Source organism: Lepidochelys kempii, chromosome 19 (assembly GCF_965140265.1).
Source record: "Lepidochelys kempii isolate rLepKem1 chromosome 19, rLepKem1.hap2, whole genome shotgun sequence".
NCBI classification, from domain to species: Eukaryota; Metazoa; Chordata; order Testudines; family Cheloniidae; genus Lepidochelys; species Lepidochelys kempii.
The window spans coordinates 3346795-3373075 of NC_133274.1; the positions used below are offsets into that span (position 1 = coordinate 3346795).

The 26281-nt window shown below is 42.7% G+C and overlaps 1 protein-coding gene across 4 annotated transcripts; it reads right to left on the reverse strand.

Annotated features, from left to right (window-relative positions):
• Positions 1 to 1309: 1309 nt before the first annotated feature.
• Positions 1310 to 25586, reverse strand: LOC140900577 (protein argonaute-4). Of its 4 annotated transcripts, XM_073318081.1 has the most exons (18): positions 25186 to 25586; positions 20547 to 20712; positions 19847 to 19967; positions 16993 to 17174; positions 16040 to 16176; positions 15809 to 15943; positions 15512 to 15599; positions 14945 to 15092; positions 14730 to 14849; positions 14013 to 14141; positions 13694 to 13827; positions 11234 to 11418; positions 10788 to 10947; positions 8991 to 9306; positions 7988 to 8122; positions 7169 to 7270; positions 6671 to 6870; positions 1310 to 5330 (listed from the first exon to the last, which is right to left on the reverse strand). In XM_073318081.1, exons 1-18 carry the CDS (start codon positions 25202 to 25204, stop codon positions 5222 to 5224), a joined length of 2586 nt encoding a protein of 861 aa, XP_073174182.1. In that variant the 5' UTR covers positions 25205 to 25586; the 3' UTR covers positions 1310 to 5221. The 4 variants fall into 4 exon arrangements, with proteins under 4 accessions (XP_073174182.1, XP_073174181.1, XP_073174183.1 ...); XM_073318080.1 differs by lacking the exon at positions 25186 to 25586 and having other exon boundaries at positions 20547 to 22194; XM_073318082.1 differs by lacking the exons at positions 14013 to 14141; positions 25186 to 25586 and having other exon boundaries at positions 20547 to 22195.
• Positions 25587 to 26281: the final 695 nt, after the last annotated feature.

Genomic DNA, 26281 nt, shown 5'->3' on the forward strand with positions numbered 1-26281 from the left:
ATTACAACGACCAGTTTCGTAACATGATGATACTTAGGCTGTAGTGTAGCCATAGCTTAAGTCAACATAAGTTATGTTGCTCAGGGGGTGTGAAGTAGCCACCTCCTGAATGACATAATTTATGCTGATTTAAGCACCAGCGTGTACAGCGTTACGTCAACAGGAGAGCCTCTCCTGCTGACAGAGTCCACCGCTCATTGGGGTGGATTAATTTACGGGGAAGCTCTCTGTAGCCATAGCCCTAGTGTACAGGCCTGACAAACTGTTAGACCCCCATGCACTGCTCCCGTTGCCCACTGGCACTTTCAGAAGCACTGAAGTCATGCTAGGCATTAAGTGACATCACCTTTCCCTGCTAGGCAGGCAACTCCATCAGCAAATGCTTCCCCCATCTTTGTGTTTTGCCTTTAACTGGCTTAGATAATTTAAAGCCCCTGAACAGTTCCTCCTCTTGCTCAATACATGCAGAAAGAAATTGGAGATGCAGGAAGAAGAAGGTTATTAAAGATACAAGTTATTTTAAACAATCAAGTGTACTGAATTTCTGTTTATAGTTGTGGTTGTTTTTCCCTTTGCACCGGGCCCAACTATTTTTGCCCTGGTCACCTACTTGTACTGCGGAAGTATGCAATTATTAAAAGGAAACAATCCCTCACTTTCTTATTCAGTTTTGATTAGCTCCTGTACTTACTCTAATTTGTGCCTGTATAATGCAGAAATTGCCATACTGGATATGACAAGTGATCCATTTAGTTCAGATTGCATCAATGGCCAATACCAGATATTTCAGGAAATAGTGTAAAAAATGCCACTAGGGACAATTATGGAATACCATAGGGGACATTTCTTCCCAAATCTTGTCAGTTAATAGTTGGCTAAGGCCCTGAAGCTAGGGTGACTAGATGTCCTGATATTTAGTTGTCTGTCCCGTGTCCCGACCGATGTACGGTCAGGACACCATTTGTCCTGATATTTTGCTTTGGCAGCACTCCGGATTTTTTTTTTTTTTTTTTGTGCTTGGGGTGGCAAAAAACCTAGAGCTGGCCCGGGGGAGGGTTGGGGGGTGAGTGAGCCTGTGGCTGCCCTCCCATGTGTCCCGATATATTGTTCTGGTCATCTGGTCACCCTACCTGAAGCAGGAAGGTTTATTTACCTTCTTAAATATAACTGGGATATTATCAGTACAAGCATCTAATCTTTGTTTAAATCCTGATCTTGTGGGCTCAATATCCTGTGGCAATGAGTTCCACAGTTTCAGTTACATGTTATGTAAGTTTTAATTTACAATTTAAATAATTTAAGAAAGACGTTTGTTTACAAGCAACAATAACTGTTGCTGATTCTGTACACTGCATTTTTATTATATACCAACAAGGAAAAAAACAGAACATTTGGCACAAGAATGCCAATTTTTTATTTTTTTGGACACATGAACACAAAATATCCCTGCAGGCTAAAAAAAATACATTGCAAATTGTACACGACCAGCATCTTATCGCAACATGGGGCTGCTAACCCACCCATAACCGTTTAGAAAGAGTACCTCGTATTGCTATAGACATACATCCAGTCCAAATTTAATAAAATACAATTTTAAACATTACAAGTCTAACAATATAGAAACAAAAATTACATCATAAGTCAAAATGAACAAATGCAAACATTTTACATTGAAGTTTCAGCCTCTAGACATAGAAATATCATGAAAATGTCAATAGCAAGGTATAAGAAAATCTGTGATATTACAAGATCTTTCCTCAAATTTCACAAGGAAAAAACCTTGCAGTTGAAACAGTATTGATACAATGCCCTCCAAACTCTGCTTTCTTAAAATGAAAGTAGAGCTACTCCCTTGCTATTGAGCAAGAAAAATCCTACAGCACATCCACAAAGGGAGTTGGGGCGGGGGGTGGGGTGGGGTGGGGGGGGAGAGAGAGAAATGTTGTTAAACACTATCTGAACAAGATGATGCCTTTGCCCATGTGTCGGGCAAGACTTTTGATATCGATAAATAAGCTCTGAAATTTGTCTGGAACAAGATACGTACTGCGCGGGCTGGTCTACACTTGAAACGCTACAGCGGCACCGCAGCCGTCTTTCTGTACAGACGCTCCCTATGCTGGCGAAAGAACGCTTCCCAATCCGCCTAGTGCTGTCGACAGGTCAGCTGAACTACGTCCTGCAGGGGTGTCGATTTTTCACAGCTCCGAGTGATGCGGTGAAACCGACCTCATTTTCTAGTGCAGACCAGGCCGAAGAAGCATGGTTGCCTGTCGATCACAGCCTTTTATGCCCTTTGGATGCACCCACAGGCACTACACTAAACTGTAGAACTTACAGTAAGAATAAATAAGTTGTTCCCGTCTGACTGTGAGACAGGCCAACTGGTTCCTTCTAGAGCTTGTTCAGAATCCAACCGTTTACAAAGAAAGCAGAACTGGTTCAAAAGTGGGGTTTCTGCTAATCTTTACTGTCAACTGCCCCTGCCCCCAACTCATTAAACTTTGCTACATTTAAAATCTTCCACACCACATAGCTAAACAGTGGCCAACAGGCTTTATTTATAAAAAACCAAACACCCTAAGAACTACAGCTACAGAATGCACATCTTCCCATTGATTGACACATGCATAACGATTCAGTCAGTCCCAAGGGGTAATTGAGATCATCGAGCTGCACCTCACCACTCAGCTTTCAGAACTGTATACAATAATATTGCTGCAACTTTGATCTTGCAGTTCTAACCTCCCAAAAGACGCACCCTTCAATGACAATTCTAAATCTAGAATGCTCTTCGGTTCTCTCTACCTCTCCAAGTGACAACACTGTACCCTTACCTGTATTTTATTCCTGTGATGTTCTAACACAGGACTGAGTTAGAAAGTTCTTGCCACGCTTCCCAGAGCTAATAAGGTCTAATAATCTGTACAGTTTGAGGTTAAATATTCAGGCTAATTGCAGGCAAGCAGATAAGAGGCTCTCATTTCATTCAATCTGAACTAGGAGTGCTTGGCACTGGACAACTATCTGGTGGTAAAAATTAAATCTCAGTCTTATCCACCCTTGACTAATCAGTCACATTCTTGCCTAGTGCATGAACCCACAGTGATCTTTGATCCTATAAGCTAAAGGGTGCTCAATTTCTCTTCAAGGTGCCAAAATTCACCATAGATTGGGTCAAAGTTCATTCTAAAAGGTTTTTTTGTATTCTCCCTGAACAAGTATTAAGAAAAGCAGCCGTCTAGCTGAAGCAGCAGTCAGTCTCCCACCCACATGTCCTGATTATTATCCAAGTGAGGTATTCTTTAAAAAAAGTTTAACAAATTAAAAAGAACCTTATCTAAACCTGTCCACACTATATGCCAGGAGCAGAGCTTGCTCCAGTCCCATTTTCCAACAGAAAAAGTTTAAACTAATTTTAATGAGGCATACTACTCTGAAAGTAGGTTATAGAAACTGTCTTGAAGACAAACTTCAGCTTATTCAGGTATAACTGAAAAGACAGCATTTAAAAATGTAAACTTTATTTTATGTACAAGCTTATTTAGAAGACTGAAGGAAAAAACAGCATTTCATATTGCTGAGCTTTTGAGAGGGCTGGTTTCCAAGCTTAGGAACCACACACAACTTAGCAGCAAACCCCACACCAATGGCAGAGACCACAGTGCAATAGCTGGTGACTTTTCAAACTTATCTTAGCTTCTGCAGTGGTGCAACGTTAGCTATGCTGAATCTCAGAGTAAGATTTTAGTCTCTGTTAACTCATGTTAACACTAAAAGAAACCTATTCTCAATGTACTAGGTTTGTGAGTTCCAAAAGTATTAAGTGAAGCCAAGTCCCTCTTCCTTTTTATACATTTTAGCTGAAAAAAGCCAAGCAAATAAAAACAACTAATTCCTTGTCCGGGACAGAATATATTTGATTTAAACTTTTTAAACATGCTGTTAAATGCAATTGTGAGAGCAACCTAGATTTCCAGGGGGGAAGGGGGAAAAAAAAAGGGATTAAAATGCTGGTACCAGGCTTCAGGTTGCTACGGTCACACAATACACTTAGAACTGTACAGATTGGCGAGCCTTTCCGACATATAACACCCAATTTCCAAGCTTATAAAAAAAAGTGGTAGACAGGACACCAACAGTGAATATAAAACAGTTAAAAATAATTGTTAAAAAAACCCATGGAAGTGCGTCTTTTCTGATTAGTTTCAGAAACTGCCAAATTGTGTGTTCAGAAAATTACACAAGAAGGTTGGTTAAACTCATGCACAATCCTCAGCTAGAATTTTACACTGTCAGGGGGGCTTAAAAAAAATTTATTGCCAAAGTTAAACCTTCTATGAGAAAAGTTTTAAAATCACTTAGATTTATCAAACCACACAGCAGCATAAAGTGGGCACTTTTGTAAAAGTTTGAAAAATATCTAAAAGCTAATTTTTTTAAAATATTTTATCATTTTTAGAAGGGGAAATGGTTCAGTACTTGTTACCATATCACGGCAGTATTATTTGTAACCATCATAATTACAACCTGCTGCCAGGCATCACTCTCTGGTTATGTTACACATTCACAGAACAAGAACCACCTAGCTGAATCCGTAGTATAGTGCAATTGCTTTGCAGCCCAAGTCTGCAGAGATTAAAAAGATAACTAGTAAAACTGACAAAAACCTGCAATACCTGTGAAAGTTAATGTTTGTTAAAAGGCATTTACAGTAGTGAAATCTAAAATCTCCATTAAAAAAAATATCTATGGCCCCACACAATAGAATGGTTACACTGAATTGGAGTAACATGTTTCGCCATAATATGCATACTTACTAAGCAGTGCATGAAGACAGGGAATTCGTCATCTTGATAAACTAGTGGGATGAGGAGATAACTTAAAAACCATAGCTAGCAAAATATTCAATAAAAATCTTTCATGCCAAGTCTTTTAAAAATTTCAGGACGATCGGCCTTTTGCGCTTTGAGGTAAAAATTCAGTCCAATGCATCAGAAAAGACAGTTCATGAATTTCTATTACTTAAAACAACAAAACAAATGGCTCAATTGTGTTGGTGCATCAGACTTTGCTGTGAAGTGTAGATTCAGTGCGACTGTTCAGAGCTGCTGGTAGTACACTGTCTGAAATAGACTGAGACCTAGCTATAAGCAGTAGGCGTTCAAAACATTTCAGGACTGCGTGGGTTGCCGGTTCTGCCTCGTCTTCCCAGATGGACTCAGGCAAAATACATTGTATGCTGGGTATCATGATGGATCTGCACTGCCTTTGCCAGAGCCTGGGGATCCCGGCCATTGCTCTGTCCCGACACGTGGCTGCCTTCAGCACTGTAAAGATGCAGACACATTTAAAGGGCTATGTACAATGGGACAAAAACGAACACACTTAAACCGTTCATTACTCAAGGTTCTGTACCTGCTATCTCTGACTACAGAGATAGTGCTCCAGGACCAGACTTACTTAGGCCAGTAGCTGATCATGAGTTATCCACATACAGATTAGTGCAGAGAGGAATCTTCCATTAGTATAGTTTACTTAAGTCTTTAGACCACATTCCATTTTAGTCCAACAATCATCACTTCTACAGCACCTTTCATCCAAGGATTTCAAAGTGCTTCACCAACATTAATTCCTACCAACACGTGTGAGCTAAGTATCTCCTTTGTAATGATGGGAAAACAGAGGTGAAGTGACTTGCCCAAAGCCTGAGGGAGTCCATAGTAAACCTGGGTTAGAGGCATTCCTGGCATTTGGACCTATATGTCTTCTGGCCAATGCTGCTTCAAATACACCACCTGAAAAGTACTAAGGGATCTTTAGTGAACAAGAGTCGCCAGAAACTCAGTTTCAGGACTCCTCCCAAGTGCACAAGGAGCTGGAGAGGAGGAAAACCTAACTTCCTGCTACAGTGCTTTAGCTGCAGTAACTCGAATAAAAACCCATTCAAGGGCAAAGGGAGGTAGAACAGTTGAAGTTACATTTTCAAACTTACATAAAGAAAAATATTAATTTTTTCCATAATGAATAAGATTGGGGAAAAAAAAGCTCACACTGTGCTAACGGAAAGTGTAATGATCTAAAAAAACCACACAAGTGTGTTGCTGTAATAAGTAAAGACTCTTCTGACCTCAGCTTCAGTTCTTCCCATGGCTGTTAACCATCCAATTAAACAAACAAAAAAAAAAATAGAAATGCATAAGAACTAACCACCAAATTTGATAGTTTGGCTTTATGAGGCATATCCAGGCTACTGAGAAAGGCTACATTTTTTTTAATGACTTTTAGTGACTTTGCTGTCAGACTGACAATCCTGGAGAGCTACATCTGCTATATCTGCCCAGGGCAGACACAGAGCACTGCACAGCTCTGCCAAATTTCCTGCCCCTGAACTGGAAGGATCCCAGTTAACAAGAAGAGCGACGCTGTCTCCATGCCCCAATCAATTCTTAGCCTCTCAACACGGTCAGACATTGCTGTTTGAGGTAGGACTAGACTGAGAACTCACCAAATTGTTTCACACAGAAGGCCAGTTCAAATCAGTGATTGGTATCAAGGGAAAGGAAGAAGAGTTATCAAGATTTTATTCTTCACTTACAAGTAAAACAGATCTTTTTAGACATGTTGAACAGTCTACTATAAAAAGAGACAGAAGCCTCTCACTCCTTACCTATCATGATCCTTGTCTACAAGATGATATCTTGCCCTAAATGCTACCAGCCTGGCATAGTATGCAGGAGCTGGAATGGAGACGGATCTTGTACAGCGGACATACGTGTGACACAGCTGGTAGGTTAGCAGCTGCAATTCATCTGCAGTGAAACAGTTGTCATCCCACAAGACCTGATAGTGAGATGGGCGGCTGGTACCCTGGTGAAGGAGGCAAATACTTGTTTAACTGGATTATATCCATCTAAGGCAGATGGAGCTCTAGAGACTTCTTGAATCAGTATCATTCAACCGAAACTGAGAAGCAGTTTCTAGAGAGATTTATATTCAAGTGATATATCAGAATCTTAGCACCGATTCATCATGTGTTAAATAAAACTGATAGACCTGCAAGTCTGCTCAAACTGTAAACAGGTGATGATGTCATCCGTGAGTGACGACAGCTCCCAATGGAGATTTTGCTCCCAACAGCACAAGTCTGGCGCAGACTGAAGATTACCTGAATTCCTGCATGGCTACAGAGGTAAAAATCAAATTCAGAGGGATGCGTGATGGTGCTGTCCACAGTAGTGCCTGCTGGTACATTACCACTTTTACCCACCTGTTTGGAAAAAGATTGTAATTAGTACATTTACTTCTGCAGGTGTCCCTTATGCAGCCCTGCCAGGACGGACTTACTTTAAGTTTCTGGTGAATGTAGCGCTTATGAAAGTGAGGAAATACTAAGCTCTTTTCCACACTAAGGATTAAACAAAGGTCGCAACATGGTGCGTCATTTTCTGGGAACCTTGCTATAAGCTCCTCTATGTGCCTAACCTCCTAGACTTGAGCAGTGTTAACAGTAAAAATGTGGTTCCCATGCCAGTCAGTATATATTTAAAACAGGGCTGTTGGTAGCACCATTATAACTATCGGTGGGAGTAGGCCTAAAACTGGATAATCCAGGCACAACACAAGCTTTCACTGAAAGTTTAATTTGAATATAAAGTTCCCAACGCCACCCCTGCTCAGACCCTTTCACTGGGACCTGCAATACACATACATTCTTAAATCCAGGAACTTTCCTGAGAAGAGATGGCAGTTTTGTGAAATGAACAAGACTCACGCATATTTAGAGACAAAGTAGGCAAGTTTTCAGACCCCCAATTTGGTGCCAAGGATCACCCTGCCACAAGATCCTGATTTGCTTAGAAACACTGCTTACTGTAGAGTAGAATCATTCCACTACTCTGGTAAGTAAACTGGACATCATCCCCAGCCAGCTGTTCTCGCATTTCTACACAATTCCTTCACTTATGTATGCAACAACATTACTTGCCCTTTCAGTTTTGTCAGCACAGAAGAGTCTAGTGTGATGCCTTTTCTGCACAACAATGTAGGTTATTCCTGGTCTATAATCTTCTTCCAAACTGATACAAGCCTTCCGGATTGCAATCAATTCTGGCCAAGCTACCTAGAAGTACAAGTGATGAATTCAGTATGCAGGACAGTATTCTCATTGGTTTCTCTGAACAGATGCAATTTCACAACAGTACAGTTCAAAGCACAATTAATTGTGTGCATGCCTGAGGGGGAAAGCAAAAGGAAAATTTAAAATGTTGCTTATATGAAGATTGATAAAAAATAAATCCTTGTCCTTCAGGTTTGATTAAGCCTCATTCTTACATTAAATAGGATTTAAAAAAAAACAACAACTGAGTTTAAGGTATGAATTGATCAACTAAGTTACCTTACATTTACATTCACCCCAAAAGGATCCAATAGTGTATTTCTCTAGCTATAAAACAGCCTCAATAACAGAGCCGTCTTTGGGGTGGAGGGCAGCAGCCTATTAGCTACAATATTTCACTCACAATGGAGAGGAGGAGAACTTTAACCTTGAGTAACCCAGAGCAAACCCAGCTCCTCCAGAAAGCAGGATTGGATTTTTAGCACCCGCATGGAGCAGACAAGACCTCTTGTCGAGAGTCTCTCACCCTAAAGACTTCCAGATCTGATCACCTACACTCAGTCTACCTTTCCCCAAGTGTTATACAAAGGGCTGTCTTGATGTTCACAAGATTCAAGCCTCTGGTTCTACAGGGTCTAGGTGTTTCAAAACTGAAGCTTAGCACCATCAAGCCACTCTCTGAGGAGAAATGTTCGTAAGAATCTTCATCTAAACAGCTGATGTAGATAAAGGTGAGCTCAGGCTGCCATGCGTGCCAGGGTGCCATCCATTAAGCAGTCTCCCCCTCCAGTAGGGGTTCATTTGCCAATACCATTTAGATTCTCAATGGCAAGACTTCATTCAGCCCCAAAGAAATGTCATTAAAAAATACCTGTTTCATCTGTCCCTCTGAAACTCCTCCTCTGTAGTAAATGATCCGTGTGGGCTTGAAGCGAGTAGATTTGTAGAACTGGATCAGCAGCTCTCGTACCATGTTAGTCAGGTCCTGGATCACTTCCTGACTGTACAGTAACTCCTGGGAAGTCTCCTGACGGGAGGTTTGCACACGCACTGTAGCACAGTAGCGGCTAGGGTGGCCATCCATGCTGCCTACCACAGCAGCAATAGATGGCTTCTTTCCATCCCCAGCAGGAGGGTGAGTGACATCTGCTCCCAGGAAGATCACTGGTTGCTGGAACACAGAGGGCCTGTTCAATTTAAAGAAGGCTTAGTCAAAAGCAAGGAAGGAAAAGAGTTAAATGTAGCAAGTCATCTAACAAGGAAAGATTAGACAAGTAGATCTGAAATATCCTTAACAACTGAAAACTTGCCAGGTATTTTTTACAGGAGAGTCCCTGCCCCCAAACAGCTTGCAATCTAGAGAGAACAGACAAAGGAAGTGAAAAGGGAAGTGCCAAAAAAGAAAAAAAAAAGGGTGGGGGGGAGAGAAGAGGTGCAGATGGCTGAAAGTTAAAGTTTAATCTGCCACAATTCACTCACCTCCCCACTTTCTCTCACTTATTAGAAGAGCACTACAAGAAGGGAAGAACTAGTGAGTACAGGCCTCCCAGAAGTAGGGTATTTAAGGAGATACTTAGATGGGAAGGTGGAAGGATAAGGACACAGAAGCAGGAATAGAGAGACATAAAGGGAGTGGGGGTTATTCAGGGAGGTTAGTGGAAATGAGCAACAGAACAGGCTTTACAGTTTACTACAAAGCTAAGTGAGGTCTGTGATAAAGACAACAGGTGTCTGATCAGGAATCACAGCCAGTTTGACTACGTGCTCCGTATGTAACAAAGCAGCAAGAAAAATAGGTTTCTTGCTAGAGGACAATTTTGGATGTAGTCATCCATCAAACTGTAGGTCTAGATAGTTTACTACACATCACTGGTTCTAGACCAGGGGTGGCCAACCTGTGGCTCTTCAGACGTGAATATGAGGCCATCCTTGTATAGGCTGGAGCTACAGGTGCCAACTTTCCAATGTGCTGAGGGGTGCTCACTGCTCTACCCCTGGCTCTGCCCCCACTCCACCCCTTTCCACCCCCTTCCCTGAGCCTGCTATGCCCTTGCTCCTCACCCTCCTGCATGCCTCGACACAGCTGATCGGGAGGTGTGGGGAGGCACTGATCGGCAGGGCTGCCAGTGGGCAGGAGGTGCTGGGAGCAGGGGGGAGCTAATGGGGGGCTGCTGACGTATTACTGTGGCTCTTTGACAAGGCACATTGATAAATTCTGGCACTTTCTCAGGCTCAGGTTGGCCACCCCTGTTATAGAGGAAGAAGGGGAAACATGTCGTCACAAGATGGGTGACCATTCCCAATGCAATTCAGAAAATGGTCATGTGCTAACAGAAGACCAACACTGATGGGACTTGAGAATTTTAGAGCTCTCCCATCTTTTCATTTTATTTTACTCCAGCCTTTGTCTCCTGTCCAGCCACATTGCTGGACAAGTCTGACCCCCAAGGCAGGCTTTGTCCTAAGGCACAATGTATAAACACAGCATGTTGTGCGGCTTCAGTTCTAAAACAGAAGGCATCATCGCTTGTCCCATTTAATACACAAGCATCTACAGCTACAGAAGATTTCTAACCCACCCATTGTTTGGAACGGTACCGTTCTAGTTACTAAAAAGCAGACCAAAATAATCATTAGGCCTTCATTAAAGCTTTAAATTTGATCTAACCTTTGATGAGGTACAAGAACATTGTTGATCCCTCCAAGCTTTGCATTTATCTTCAGACAAAGATTGGACAGAGTTTGGGGTGAGGTTTTTACCACATTCTTCACCTGAACACACTGCGTGGCCATTCCTAAGAGAGTGTCACCAACACGCTTAACCTCAGCTGCAACAGAAAAGCAAGGTGATTCTGATTATCAGAAGCATCAATGCTCCCCTACCTCCCCCTTGTAAGACATCTGAAAAGTAGGTCAAGGGTCTAAAGATTCAACAGTGAATGAGTCCACTCTTTGTAACTATATCTGTACAATTATGAAGTAAAGAGATATTAACCAACCTCTAGAAAACCCATCACAGAAAAAGGCATTGCTACTCCTTACCCATCTCATCATTATGCACCTTTAAGTACAGATGATGTACAGTGAGTTAACTTTATAATCTCCTTTCCATACCATACACAGGTGTCTTTCCAGGAAGAATCACTACTATGAGCTGCAGTCCAACATAGGTCAACTTCAAGTGTTTGAACATCGGCTCCACACTGTCTGCACCTTGTGCGTATTTACAGAAACATGGCTGGCCTTGGATTGGCATTCCCGCATCCTTGGAGATCTTGCGTAGCTGGTCTGTGAAACTCCTATAAAACAAACGAAGTATTAGAGCTTTTGGCAAATCAGTCCACACAGTTTCAGTCATTTCAGTCCTCTGGGCACGTTATCTTCTACTCCAGTGATCCTCAAACTTTTGTACTGGTGACCCCTTTCATACAGCAAGCCTATGAGTGCGACCCCCCCCCTTATAAATTAAAAACACTTTTTTATATATTTAAACACCATTATAAATGCTGGAGGCAAAGCGGGGTTTGGGTGGGAGGCTAACAGCTCACGACCCCCCACATAATAACCTCATGACCCCCAGTTTGAGAACCCCTGCTCTACACTATTCCATTGCATGGTCAGTTTTATACTGCTAAAATTCTCTTTAATATTATACCCAACTTAGACCTTCACTAGCACAGTTCCAGTTTTGACTCAAGAGAAACTTTTCAGGTCTTCACACTGCAATTGTTCAAGTGTCCTCTCAGCCACATGAGTTACATGAGCACAATCATAGAAACCTGAACCAGCCATAGATGGTTCACCAAGGACAGGTGCCTTTGGCATATCTGAAGAAATTTGGCTTAACAATAATGGGGCTTATCCTGAAGTCCTTACACACAGGTAACTCTCTGAAGTCAACAGGAGTTTTGCATGCAGACAATCACATTTGAGTCCCACATTAACAAAAGCCACAGTTTATTTGGTGGGACTTTCCTATTTTTATCATATCACTACACCCACCACTAAAACTCAGTGATTGTTAAACTGTTGGATAGTATTGCTTTAAGACGGGAAATTACTTCTGTAAACTGAAACTGCAGCAAGATGTTAAATAGCAACTTAATGCAATAATTACAGTTAGAATTAAAATGCACATACAGGAAATTCAGTTATTGTTCCAAAATCAGCTAACCCTGCGTCATTGCACACAGAACCTATAAGAACATGAAATATATAATGCACACCCAGGTCAAGGAATTATTGGCGCAAGGAGATTGCTGCAGGTACCATAATAAGTGCATTAATGGAGATTTAATGCCTCAAACAGACTTGTCTGTACCAAGCAAAAGAGAGAGAATTCAACATTACCAAAGGAGCAGACTCATTAAACATTTAGTTGTGTTCATTTTGTATACTACAGAAGTAGGTAAATAGTTGTCTTAAATCCCCCCCAACATGACCAACTCCACTGGGCCCTTATATTGCACAGATCTCATAATGAGCAGAAATACTCCAGCACATACATTTAAAGTAGCCATGGTATGAAACCACTGCAATACTCATAATACAGTTAGTCAAGCAAGGTTCTCCAGATACTCAGCTTCCTTGCTTTTGCAGATTTAAGCCAGTCCTCTCTAACAATCCAATCTGAAACAGTTTGACATTTATAGTAATCTCCCTTCCCTCCTGAATCCCTAAAATGAAGCACCAAAACCCTCAAAAATTTAGTATTCTATGTAATATTAACAGAGAAAACAAAGGACAATGTCTTATTCTATGTTATGTAAAGTGTCACACATATTTACGGTACTAAACATTTAACAGTCTGGTTTAGCTACACAATGTTAATAATGAGTTTCATTTATATCTAAAAATAAAGAAATTTGAACTCTGTAAGAAGTGAGTTCAGTAGAACGTTACACAAACACTGAATAGCTCAATAAGTACATCCCGCTCTCTGCACTACTACAGTGCTTTACAACATGAAGGATATTCTAACTTGGACTCTCTGGCATCAAGAGTATACCGTCTGAAAGCCTATATGGATAATGAACCAAGATGGTACTTAGAACTTTTGGAGGAGACGGAAGGAGTTTGGTACATGTTGACTGGGAAGCTGTTCAAGAATGAGGAGCAAGTGAAAAGCAAGTCAGGAAAACAAAGGGACCAACAGTCAGAAGAGAAACATAGGCCAAATGCAGGCAGTGGGAGGAAAAAAGCAGAGCCATATAGACAGTTGCCTTCTCCAAAGATAGCATTTCAGTGGCTATATGAGCACCTTAATCCTTTTCCTAGTTTAACAGTTTACAAAAGTTAACCAAATCAGGTTACAGACTTGGTTATTCCCCACCTTCAAGTTGCAAATACTTAAGCTACTACAGGGAAGGATTTCCTGCTTTTACTGCGTTAGATGTGTTCACATCAAGTTATCATAGAAATGAAGGACTAGAATAGACCTCAATAGGTCATCTAGTCCAGTTCCCTGCACTAAGGCAGGGCTAAATATTATCTAGACCATCCTAGTGGATGTTTTATCATATCATGTTATATAGCATGTTATATCATAACTGCTGGTAGTACAAAGATACTCACTTGAGCAAGTCTTCTCTGCATTGTTTTTGAGGTGCAAAGCAGGCAACAGCCCAAACTTTAATCTCAATGCCAGCATAGAACTGTTTCCCTCTCATGTCCCAAACACCCTGGTTTGGTGTAGCTACTGTCTTGTTCTAGATAAAGTCAAAGACAAAAGACAACTTAAAAATTAAAAACTATGCTCAGGTTGATAAGGCAGTCAGTAGTATTCTCTATAGGTTTGTGTACAAGTGAACTTTTAAATTACAAAATACCGGCTAACGCTTCACGAGTCTGTTTCTTACAACAAGCTATTTTACAACAGATACCAAGAACTCACCCGGCCTCCATACTGCAGCATCGGTGCTGGCAATACTCTGCCTGTTAACTCTGTCATTTCGTTATGGACCACAATGCCAAACTCCTTCAGATATGGATCCGGTCCACCTACCATACTGTTACTCTTCACCTGGAGATCAGGAGAACCTCATCATACCCACACACAGTATTTCAGGTGGCTGTTATTAGCACAAGCAGTACAGAGTGGCTCAAGCCATATCCCCTGATGTCAGCGGTCCCCAAACTGTGGGGCACGTGGAGGAATGTCCAGGGGTGTGTGGCAGAGGCTGGGAGTGCCACCCAGCTCTGCTCTGCCCCTGGCCTCAGCTGTGGCCCCTGCTCCCGGCTGCAGCCTGGCCATGACTCCACTCCTGGCACGTGGAGGTGGGACGCGGACACATTCTATTACTGCTAAGGGGAGGGTGAGAGCCGAAAAGTTTGAGGACCACTGGCTTACACTAAAAGGGAAAAAAAAACTTCAGCTTCTTCTGTTCTTGGCTAGTCTGCTTATACAGAGGAACCTAAAAGGGATCAGAAATTCTATGGATTTTGGTACAATTTTTCAAATGGAAACCATTTGAAAGATATACACAAAACCCATCTATAGTGAAAAAATGTGACACACGCAACTTGAAAATTTTGTATCAGAAAAAATGTTTGAAGGGGAAGGGAAAAATCTTCTGACTATTTTCTATAAAGTTGAACCACAGCTACTCACAAGTCTGCTGATTTCTTCCTGTCTGTCTGGTGCCGACCTTGCAGTTGCCTTTATCATAGTTGATGTCTGATTGTCTGTTAGCTTTTTGATACATCGTTGGCCTGCCACAATGTTACATACCTACACAGCAACGGAATTAGAGATGGCTTATCGCCTCTGAAACAAGGGGTGTAAGTCACAATGCAGTGCCAGTTAAAAGTTATCAGACTCTTTACCTCAAGTGGTAAGTAAGTGTGTTTCTGTTCCTGTCCCACTTGGAGACACGGAAGGTGAGGATACTTCAGCTGCAGACTGTACTTTTGCTTAAAATACTGAGCTACTGTACACTCCATAGCCTGTCCATTTTCCAGCTGCAGAGGGAACCTATTAAAAAAAATGCACTGCTTTGATTACGCTTCGCAATGAAGTGGTTAATTTTTAAAAAATGATATAGAGAATATATTTGAAAGCCCTGAAAATGCCCATTTTCTATAGTTATTATTTCTCTTTATGTAAATGTATGTATAAAAGAGATTGTCAATGGGCATTGGACTTGAAGCCAAGTTAAAAAATTAGGGCTTTAGAGACACATTTTAAAAGCCAAGGCATCTCTCTAATTATTCATCTTGTGGAGAAACTACAGTTGTAGCCCAAATCCACTGCCGTTGTTCCAGTCTCGTAAAATTAAGAATTCTTTTAAAAGTCACATGGATATTTTGACTCCTGAGCCAGCTACCCTTGTAGAAATAAGGCACTTAGCATCTCCAATAGCTTTCACTTTATAGAGGAGATTGTGTACATACGTCTGATGGCTCGCCGGTCGCCTGGTAACATTGCAAACTCTATATTTTCTCTTCATCTGGCCACAGTGGGTAACCTCTACTTTTAGACCTGAAAACCCAAGACAAAAGCCACCAAAATAAAAATCAGACACAGTCAACTTATTACCACCGCTAAGATTTACTTTCAACTCGGAAAGATGAGTGACAAGGAATAGGCCAGTTTCCAGTGTCTGCAACCTGTGAACTCTGGTAGCACAACTTAATACGCTCACGGGCTTCCAATATTTTGCACCAGCAGTTTTTAAACTATTCATTTACCTCTGATTTCTTTGGTAAACTTAACACGCTGGGAGTCTGTAAGAGGCTTGGTCTGTTCATTGATGTTCTGAATGTCCAGGACCTCACACATGAACTCAATGATAGGCTGTGCACGATAGAAAGCAGTCGCCGATACTAAGAACAGAAAGACAGGATATTTAGTCTAGAGGAGGTGAAGGTAGGGGGAGGAGGAACTTTCTTATGCCATTAAAAACAGAAGTTCTTGCATACCATCAATATTGAGCATCATGTTCCACATGGCAGGCCTGACCGATTGATGGAATCCAAACCAAACCTCCCTTCCTCCTCCCAGAGGGTGGTAGTAACCTTCAGGAGGAGAAAAGAAGGAACGGCCCACAGGGGTGTACCTGATGAAACAGGAGGAGTTAAGACTTAGATTCTTCCTTTCATTGTATTCCCCGGGTTCCCAAAAGTTCAAGTCCTAATATATAGTAGGAACCCAGTATTTCTTATACACTCATTTGAGTAGTGCTTAAAAATTTACTTAGTATTTCTATACTACTTCACAAGTGTTAGTTACATCTAAGGGCAGGTCTACACTATGGGGCTAAGTCAGCTTAAGTTACGCAACTTCAGCTATGTGAATAACATAGCTGGAGTCGATGTACCTTAGGTTGACTTATTACGGTGTCTACACCGCGCTGGGTTGACGGAAGAAAGTCTCCCGTCGACTTACCTTATGTTTCTCATTCCGGTGGAGTACCGGAGTCGATTGGAGAGCCCTAACACACATGAAACACATCTGAATTTTACAGATAATAAAGCAGCTAGAAAGGCCACAGAAAGTTACTATCAGAACCTCAGACAGAATCCATGCGTCCTGCTGGCAGACCAGAGCTTAAATTTTCATCTGGAGCCGAACGGAGCAGGGCTCTGGCAAATTATTTTCAAACTTGTGCAAGCCCCGGCATGCCCCATGGGCAGAAGCCCCAAGTCCCGGGGGCTCCAAGAAATACTTGCGGAGAATTTAAGCCATGGGGCAGACCATATTTCTTCTAATGCAAGTATGAATCAAAAACGCTATTAAAAAAGTCACACAACAGATCCCGTCACCGCTTTTGCAGCGGTGTAGTTTAAGTTTGGAGAAACGGCAAATAGGCACCATTTTAACAGATTGATACAAGCCCACACTGATTAGGAAACTTGCAATCAAAAGTACCCACCTCATGGAGGGAAGGTGTCGTGTGATTACATCAAGTGCCTGTACAGAGTCTTCAGGAACTTCATTCAAATGCCCTGCCAGAGCTTCCAGAAGCAGCTGAAGGCTGACCACTGACACCCACTGAATAGACACTTTAAATGTCTGGTCTTTCCCCTCACCTGGGAGCGTCACCTCCATATCCACCTAAACAATCAGAGCAGATGCAGCACAAACATAAATTAACAGACTCAATACCCTAGCGCAACACTAAGCAACACTCATTCTCATGGACTTGCTTTGAGTCTACAGGTGGTTTCTCAACTAGGATGTAATAATTTAAGGTAATTCTACAGCAAACAAGAGTAGCTACATAGAGAAGTTTGAAACCTGGTAATTTAATCACACCAAGAAGCTGCTCTGAGGTTCTGTTTGTATTAGCCATTACCTTCAACTGGAGGTTATATGGTGACACCAAAGCACTAAAGAAGAGCGCTATGATTAGTCACCCACTTTTTGTCCCAAAGAATTGATAGGAAGAGGCTGGTTTGTGTCCATAAAACCACAGTAAAGGTATGTTAACCTCTAGTCTTCAAGTCAATGCTCTGAACTTCCTCGGGAACCAGTCAACACCACAATCAAATCACCAAGGGAAGCAAAGATCTATAAGGGATGCAAAGTGTTCTTCCCCAGAGGTTGAGCATGCTACTTGAAAAGTACTCTCTTCCACCATTAGCCTACAGGGTCTCCCTCACATTGCAGTGTGCCACCACTCATCTGGTCCTCAGAATGGAGGGTAAAGTAGGGTTATTTTCTCCAGAAAACTGAGTATCTACACAGATTTCACCCAAATCTGGAATTTTTGGTATATATTTCTATCTACCAACATACTATTAAGAACGAGGACACACTAAAATATTTCAGTTGAAAATTACAGAGTTGTAAACGTAAGGCTTGACTGGAAGGTGACAGTGTGTTAATGCTTATCCTCAGAAAGAGTAAATTTAAAGAGGCCCACTAACTTCCTTGACCTTGTTGTGAGAAACCTAAGGAAGCATCTGAAATATCTGGTAACTGTTGATCAATAAATGCTACATTACACTCTGCTCAACTTCCTTCCCACTCCTCCCTTATTCCTATTTACCTCACCTTCTTCTACTATTTCCCTTCTCTATACCTCTGACACCATTAATAAAAATGTATTTAAAAATAGGAACTAAAACAAGTCATGTGTCTCATCAGCCTGGTCAGTTTGCTTGTATGTCATGTTTCCCCGCTATTCTTTGCTTTTAAACTGTGTTTTAGTCTCTTCTGATTAAGCATTTTGGGATGTTGACTGTCTTCCTGCGTCTTTGGATAGTACCCAGCAGAACTGTGCTCCACTCCAAGTTTGGGACTTTGGGTGCTACCATAATATAAATCACATCATCAGGCAGACAAGTTGATGGTCTGTTAAAAGTCTTAGAAAACCTAATATTAAGAAAAAATGATTCCATTCAAAATTTTCAGTTTTAATGAAAATGTTCCTTGCCTTGGATTTACTCAAGTAAATTTACATGAGTAAATTACTAATATAAGTAAGGTTTCAGAGTAACAGCCGTGTTAGTCTGTATTCGCAAAAAGAACAAGGAGTACTTGTGGCACCTTAGAGACTAACCAATTTATTTGAGCATAAGCTTTCGTGAGCTACAGCTCACTTCATCAGATGCATACTGTGGAAAGTGTAGAAGATCTTTTTATATACACACAAAGCATGAAAAAATACCTCCTCCCACCCCACTCTCCTGCTGGTAATAGCTTATCTGAAAGTGATCACTCTCCTTACAATGTGTACGATAATCAAGTTGGGCCATTTCCAGCACAAATCCAGGTTCTCTCACCCCTCCCCCCCCGACACACACAAACCCACTGGTACCAGCAGAAGATTTGGTTTGTGTGGGGGTGGGGGAGGGGGTGTGTGTGAGAAAACCTGGATTTGTGCTGGAAATGGCCCAACTTGATTATCATACACATTGTAAGGAGAGTGATCACTTTAGATAAGCTATTACCAGCAGGAGAGTGGGGTGGGAGGAGGTATTTTTTCATGCTTTGTGTGTATATAAAAAGATCTTCTACACTTTCCACAGTATGCATCCGATGAAGTGAGCTGTAGCTCACGAAAGCTTATGCTCAAATAAATTGGTTAGTCTCTAAGGTGCCACAAGTCCTCCTTTTCTTCATATAAGTAAATTAACATGTGTAACTAAGGATCTGTACTATGAGACCGTAAGTCTGTAGAGAGGAAGTGAGCTATAAAAGCCTTTGTTTTCAAGTAGATTGGGGGAAAAATTGAGAGTCTAGTGTAGAAAACTGTACTTTGTTTTGGTTCTGAACTTCAAAACCAGGTCTGGAAGCAACTAGTGTAGCCAGTGCTAGAGCATATTGGCACCGTGGCACCCCTTTCCTGTCTTAGTACTTGCCTAAACAAATCCAATCGCACCAGAACAGCACATCTGCTGCAAAGTACAATTCCAAGGTCATTCAATAGTCAAGCAGCTAACAGTATTGCCCTTTAAGTGGTTTTAACAACCTTCTGAGAAAAATTTACACCAAGAAGTGTGATCTGTCTTAGCAGCCTCCAGACCACAGTGTGTTGGTTTACACTGTCACGGTCAAGTTCACAAACATAAGAGCTCCTGGAAGAGAGTCCACTGAAGAACCCAAATCCTTGGATTTCACACAATTCCTATTGGCCCTTGGTTTTCAAATACTACTAAACTGTAAGGTTTCTTTCTATTGCACCTTTCATCCCAGCACACTTCATAAACTATACATAGTATTGCAATGTTGGTATGGCAGCATGTCACAGGAAGATTAAAGCTGTTTACCACAACACTTACCCTATCTCTCCCAATAGGCAATGGGTGTGCAGTATACATGTTCCTTTTGCCATCATATCCTGGCTGCCGATCACCAAATATCTGCATCTTGAAGTGTCTCACCATAGTATCTACCACTTCCCTAAAGAGGAATGGTATTGTTCAATAGATTAGTTTGAAGAATAGGCAAATTCAGTGATGCATTAGCACAGTTATTATAATTGGCCATGACTGCACTCAAGCCTGAAACCAGTAGCTATCAGAGACAACAATGCACCCGATTCTGCACATACCCAAGTTGCCAGCAGCCCCTTTGCCCCGAACAGAGACACAGGACAAACACATGTGCAGAATAGAACACAAAAATTTGGTCCAAAGAACAAATGGCTTCTACCAAAATTGCACCATTAGTTAAATTATAGACAGAAAAAAATATTTGGCCCCCTGGGAGACCAGTGTAGGATTGTTCCTCAACATATTTCTCGATGTTTTCTACATCTACAGGCCAACTATAAAAGCTTTTAATACAACTTTCTCTGAGAATAGGATAGAATTTGTTTTTCCACAGCACCTAGGAGCCCTAGTCCTGGCTCATTGCTAAATCAGCAACTATTACCGACATTGCATATATAAAACTATACTTGACAGCAGCTGGAGAAATGCTAAAAAGCAGACTTTCCTTAAAATGAGGCTGCTTCAGTGTTTATTAAGCCATCCTTACCTGTTCACTCTCCGGGGCCGCTTTTCTGGTTTGATATCTACATCATAGTGATAAACATCAATTTTAGGGATCTGCACCTGAAAATGATTGGCTAAGAGACGGATGGGTTTCCCAACAGTTCCTAGGCCGGGGCGGCGGGGCGGCTGGAAGAGGCTGGCTGGTGGCCCTGTGAAAGTCAGAGAAACAAGTTTGAGATCATAAATGATCATGTAACACAATGTCCTCCCACCTGTACATAGGGCTGTAATTCAACTGAAGGCTCCTTATGACAGACGAGGGAACAAAGTCTGAAGTGCCTTGCTCAGGTTGCAAGATTTACAAACGAAAGTGCTCCTTAGTCGCTCCATTGCCTTTTGACAGCTCTAAATGATTTTCATGAAGAAAAGAATTATGTACCCAAAACATACATACATTACTGCTGTAATTAGTTTACAAGACATCTACCTATGTAAACACGATTTATGAAGTCAGAGCCCTGTGATGGAATTTAGTCTTTTGTATACTATATATACCCTTATCACCACATATAGTATCATTAGTGAATAATAGAGAGTTTATTATTAAGTCCATTACAGGCTTCCATGTGCTGTATTATGCTCAGAGTCAGGATTTTAATGACAGATTCTTGGCATGATCAAGTGATTAGAGGTCTGATTTTTATCTGAAAATTGATAGTATCCAGAATTGGTGAAGTTTTTTTATTCTATAATACAAAATTAAAAATACCTTTTTTATATAGGACTGGCACAAAATATTGCGCTTTCCACTACCACAAAAGATGCTGTGTTGACATGCTAACAGTGAAATGCTATTCAATGTAAACAAAGCTCGGGCCAATTTCAAATTCCAACACAAAGATGAGAGTGAGGAGGGCAGTTTTCCCTAAAGGAACGGAAACAGTAAGTGTAAAATGTTTTCAACAAAATTATTAGTGTAAAGACAGTCATGTCTTGTTAATAGAACTGGTCAAGATAGCTTACAAAAATCTGAGGGTTTTTTTTTTTTTTTTAATTATTTCTACTGAGAAAATTTGCAGAGGCTTCAAGAAGGAAGACATATTTGAACTCAAATTAGCCAATGTCATGTTTTGCCAGTTTCCTCAAAGATATAAGTTATAACTGGAATGTTACATAATTTAAAGGGGCTCTCATTTGTAAGTCAAATTTGTCTGATTTCTTTTAAACTCACTATTGTTTAAACACTTGAACTGAAGTGACTGAATAAAAAAAATCCACCCCCCCCCAGTTTATTTTGTGCATTTGACAGCATTCTGTGTAGTCACAGTTTCACTATTCCCCTTCTGTAGGCAGCTTTCCCTACTTGAGTCTTAGCAACAAAGGAGAGAAAGACATTTGAAAAATAGTAAAGCCACAAAAATTGGTAGGATAACTTGAGAAATTTAACAACTGAAGCTGCTCTAAAAGCTTTTTTTAGCTGACTAAATTTGAGGTTGACAGCATCCCTTTCAGTCAAAGGGCTGACAAACCGAGGGTCTGAATTTATCCCAGAGGGCGGGAAGGAAAGCAGACATGCTGGGAACCAGCTATACCTTAGAGATGCAGCAATAAACTTTTGCATGCAAGGCTAAACCCCAAGAAGCCACATACCTTTGTTTTATAGGAAGACTTCTAAGTTTCTACTAAATTACCAATATTTATTTATAGATTTGTGATTATTAACACTAAAATACTTTAAGTGCTGAAGTACTTAGAGGGTGACACTCCGAGTAGATGTAGTCCATTTGATATATCAATTCTCTGAAGTTGAGGAGAACAGCACACCAGCTTCCTTGGGGCACGGATTTTTTCAAACATGCCATATGCACCTTTGGCACTGCACTTGTATAAATAGTTATTTTAACTAATGACAGCTTGTCATAGGATAAAAGAAAAGGAGTACTTGTGGCACCTTAGAGACTAACCAATTTATTTGAGCATGAGCTTTCACGAAAGCTCATGCTCAAATAAATTGGTTAGTCTCTAAGGTGCCACAAGTACTCCTTTTCTTTTTGCGAATACAGACTAACACGGCTGTTCCTCTGAAACCTGTCATAGGATATAGTTTCATTTTTAAAAAAGTTAAAAAGCATGAATCATCGAGCGCAATCAAAGTTTGCTGTGCTTGTTTGGATAGCAGAGAGACGATCATTAATCCTGTGCTAATTAGTCTGAAGCAGTATAGCTTTTGTGGGCACTGACCTGCTAAAAGAGATTAAATGACCAACTATATTTACCCATTTACCTTCTTCAGTATTTGCAAGTTTTGTAAATTAGGAATCAAAACAATTCCAGACATTTGTCGTCGAGAAAGGAGGTTAATATTACATCTTCTCTTTATAATCATTCTTATTCATTCTGATACAAAGTAGTAAATTAAATGCTATTTTCCATCTGAAGCCAGGGCTTCACTACAATTTATATAATTTGTTTCCATAATTTTAATTTTGGCCATTCAACTTCACTAGGATGAAATACTTCTATCCCACACACTGTTGCTCTAGTTTTCCTGCCATGTATTACCAGCCTATAACCACTGTACCTCCGAGGGGAAGCAGTTTTACACAAATGAAATAGGATCTCTTGGAAATGTGTGAATTTATACTGCATCACACATTGATTAACAGACTGTAAACATTCAAAGAAAGAACTATAACAGTGATCTTTCAAAACATCTCCCAAGATGTGGAATTAATGGAGGGAAGATTTTGTCTTCAGATCAATAACTTATCGCTGTAGATTAGTTCCTAAAAATATCAACTTGATAGGATAGGTATTCTGGAACCTAGGTGTAGATATACAGACTTAGGTCAAGAAATACATCTTGCACACATTTTAATCTTTAACCTTTTTCTCATATGACAATACTCACCAAGTTCCACATCCAATAAAAGATGGCATTTAGTCATATACCAACAGCTTTAGTTTTAATGCCCAGGATTTAACTCTTTCTACAATGGTCCACCTTCAAAAGTTAAGCATTTTTATTACACTAATTATGCAATTTATTTGCAACCATAATGTACTGTGTGTACGCCAATTTTCAAACCTATCACACTACTGCTCCTCTTTGACATAAAGTCACTTCCTTGGCTAAGGCTGTATTCCACACACTCTCATCTACATTTTTAAGTCAAATCATATTGTGGAATGTCTAAGTAGAAAAACTCCTGTAGCAGTCTGAGTGGCCTGTCAGTCATGCAGAAAGTTTTAAGTGTATAGTGAATCTGCGGGTAAAGTTTAGCAACCCACTTAAGTTCCTCTTTAAAAATGACAGATCACTGAGATACACTTAGTTGGGTTTCATGTCAATATAACCTCTGCCAGAAAGACCTCTACACTGATCACCAGCAATAATCTTGCACAAACATATCCCAATTTGTTACTTACAAATATAGCAGTAGAATGAAATAGTCACTACATTCACAGCATTTTTAGTAGCATGGCCTCCCCTATTCTTATTAGGAAAAAAACCTACTCAACCTACTCAAAAAAATACTCAACCGAACAGTATAGAACAGAAAGTATCACTGATTTCTGAAAGGCCTAAGAACTGAAGACAGGGTTAACCACACATTGCAATATAGTTAGCAAATTATTAAACACACTGCAGCAAAAAAAACATTTAGAGAAGGTGAAAATACTCTGGCTGGAAAGTTACGGTGGGCAGAACTTAGAGGGGGAATGGAAATTTGCATGGGTTCCTTCGCCCACCTATGAATCAGTCACTGCTAGCAATATGTCCAGTGTCTTTACTCAATATCAGAATACACCCCCGACACGCCAAAAATAACTGGATTTAAAGCACAGCACACAGATTGTTGGCATCAGGTGCTGGACCTCCTGGACCCAGGAGGCAGAAACAACTTCCTTTCCCCTCCCTCATGCATTTAAACTACTCTGGAGAAGAGCAAGGATACTACCAAATAAAGAGCTTCATGTCCCTAGCCCGATAGGGCCCCTCAACATGTAGGGCCTGGAGAGAGGGCTGATGGAAGAGAGGGCAAGGGTGACAGGCCTCTGATTAAGGGTGCACACCAGCACCCAGCTGAACCTGGGCTCTCCCCCAAATCCTTGTTGACGAAGTGTTCCCTGCAGTGCGAGCCAGGCCTCACCAGGAGGCTGGGCACCCTCTGAAGCAAAGGAAGCCAAGCCCCCAACCTCCTCAGGACCCAGTGTCACCAGGAAACACACACACACCACACACACCCCAGCTCCAGGAGGAAGCCAAGCCCCCCCTTCCCCCTCCCAGCACCGCCCACCTGAGGACCATCCAACCCTCTGCTCCCCTGTCACCTGGGAGCCACAAACCTCCCAGTGGAGGAGGTTACCCCCCCCCCAAGAGCTAGTCACCCCCCCCAGGAGCAAGTTACCCCCCAACTCTCCCCCAGGAGCCCCCCCACCCCCGCAGTGGAGGAAGTTACCCCCCAGGAGCTAGTCACCCCCCCCGGGAGGGGGTCACCCCCCCCCACTCTCCCCCAGGAGCCCCTTCAGTGGAGGAAGTTACCCCCCCAGGAGCTAGTCACCCCCCCAGTGGAGGAAGTCACCCCCCCCCACTCTCCCCCAGGAGCCCCGCCCCACCGGAGGAAGTTACCCCCAGAGGCAGAATCCACCCCCCTCCCCCGGGGACCCCCGCCGCTCACCGGGTCCCAGCGCCTCCATGGCGGCGGCGGCGGCGGCCTCACTGCGGTCCCCCCCGGCCGCCCCGGGCCCCGCCGCCCCCGGCCCCGCCGCCGCCGCCGCGTATCGCTTGATCTCGGGAATGGTGGCTGCGGGTGGGGTCGGCACCGGGAACTGGGCTGAGGCGGGAGCGGGGCGGGGGGGGGGAACGGGCGCGGGTGGCTCCTGGCGGCGGCGGCGGCACAAACAATCCCCTCTGCGGTGCCACCGAGCCCGAGCAGGAACCGGCGCGGGTCCGGGAGCGCGCCCCCGAAGCCGCCGCCGCGGGGTCGCGCGCGAAATCCCCCCCCTCGCTGTCGGGGTCGCGCGCGCGCGCGCGCCGCTGGAGAAGCCGGGTTCAGAGGCCTCTCCGGGCTCGCGCTCGCCCCGCCCTCTTTCCCCGCCGCGCGGGAGCGCGCACGCCGTCACCTGGGCCGGAGAGCGGCCTCCGCGCTTGCGCGCGCGCGCCCCCCCCCCCGGGGCCCCTCCGGCCTTTTAAACCCGGCGGCGAGCCCGGGCGGGCAGCTGCGTGGGGGCCCGGGGCACTGAGATGGGGCTCGCGCCCCATAACCCAGCCCCCACCTCCGGATCCTCCCCATATCCCGTCTGTCCCGAACCCCCCCCCAAAACCCACCTCAGACCCCAATAACCCCGCCCCACAAACCCCTCCACGGAACACCCCCTCCCTAAACCCCACTCGCCCCCCAGTACCCACCCCCCCTAAAACCCACCATCCCGAACCCCCCATACACCCTCCCTAAAACCCACCTCAGACCCCAATAACCCCGCCCAACAAAACCCAAATGCCCCCTGCTCCCCAAACCCCTCCACAAAATACCCCCTCCCTAAACCCCACCTACCCACCCAGTGCCCACCCCCAAACCCATCATCCTCCCTCCCTAAAACCTACCTCGGAGCCAAATAACCCTTCCACACAAAACCCAAATGCCCCCTGCTCCGCAAACCCCTCCACTAAACACCCCCTCCCTAAAACCCACCTTCTGCAAGAAAACAAATACCCCTCCCATAAAACTCACCCCTCCCAAATCCCCAAATATCCCCAAACCACCCTACCCAAAA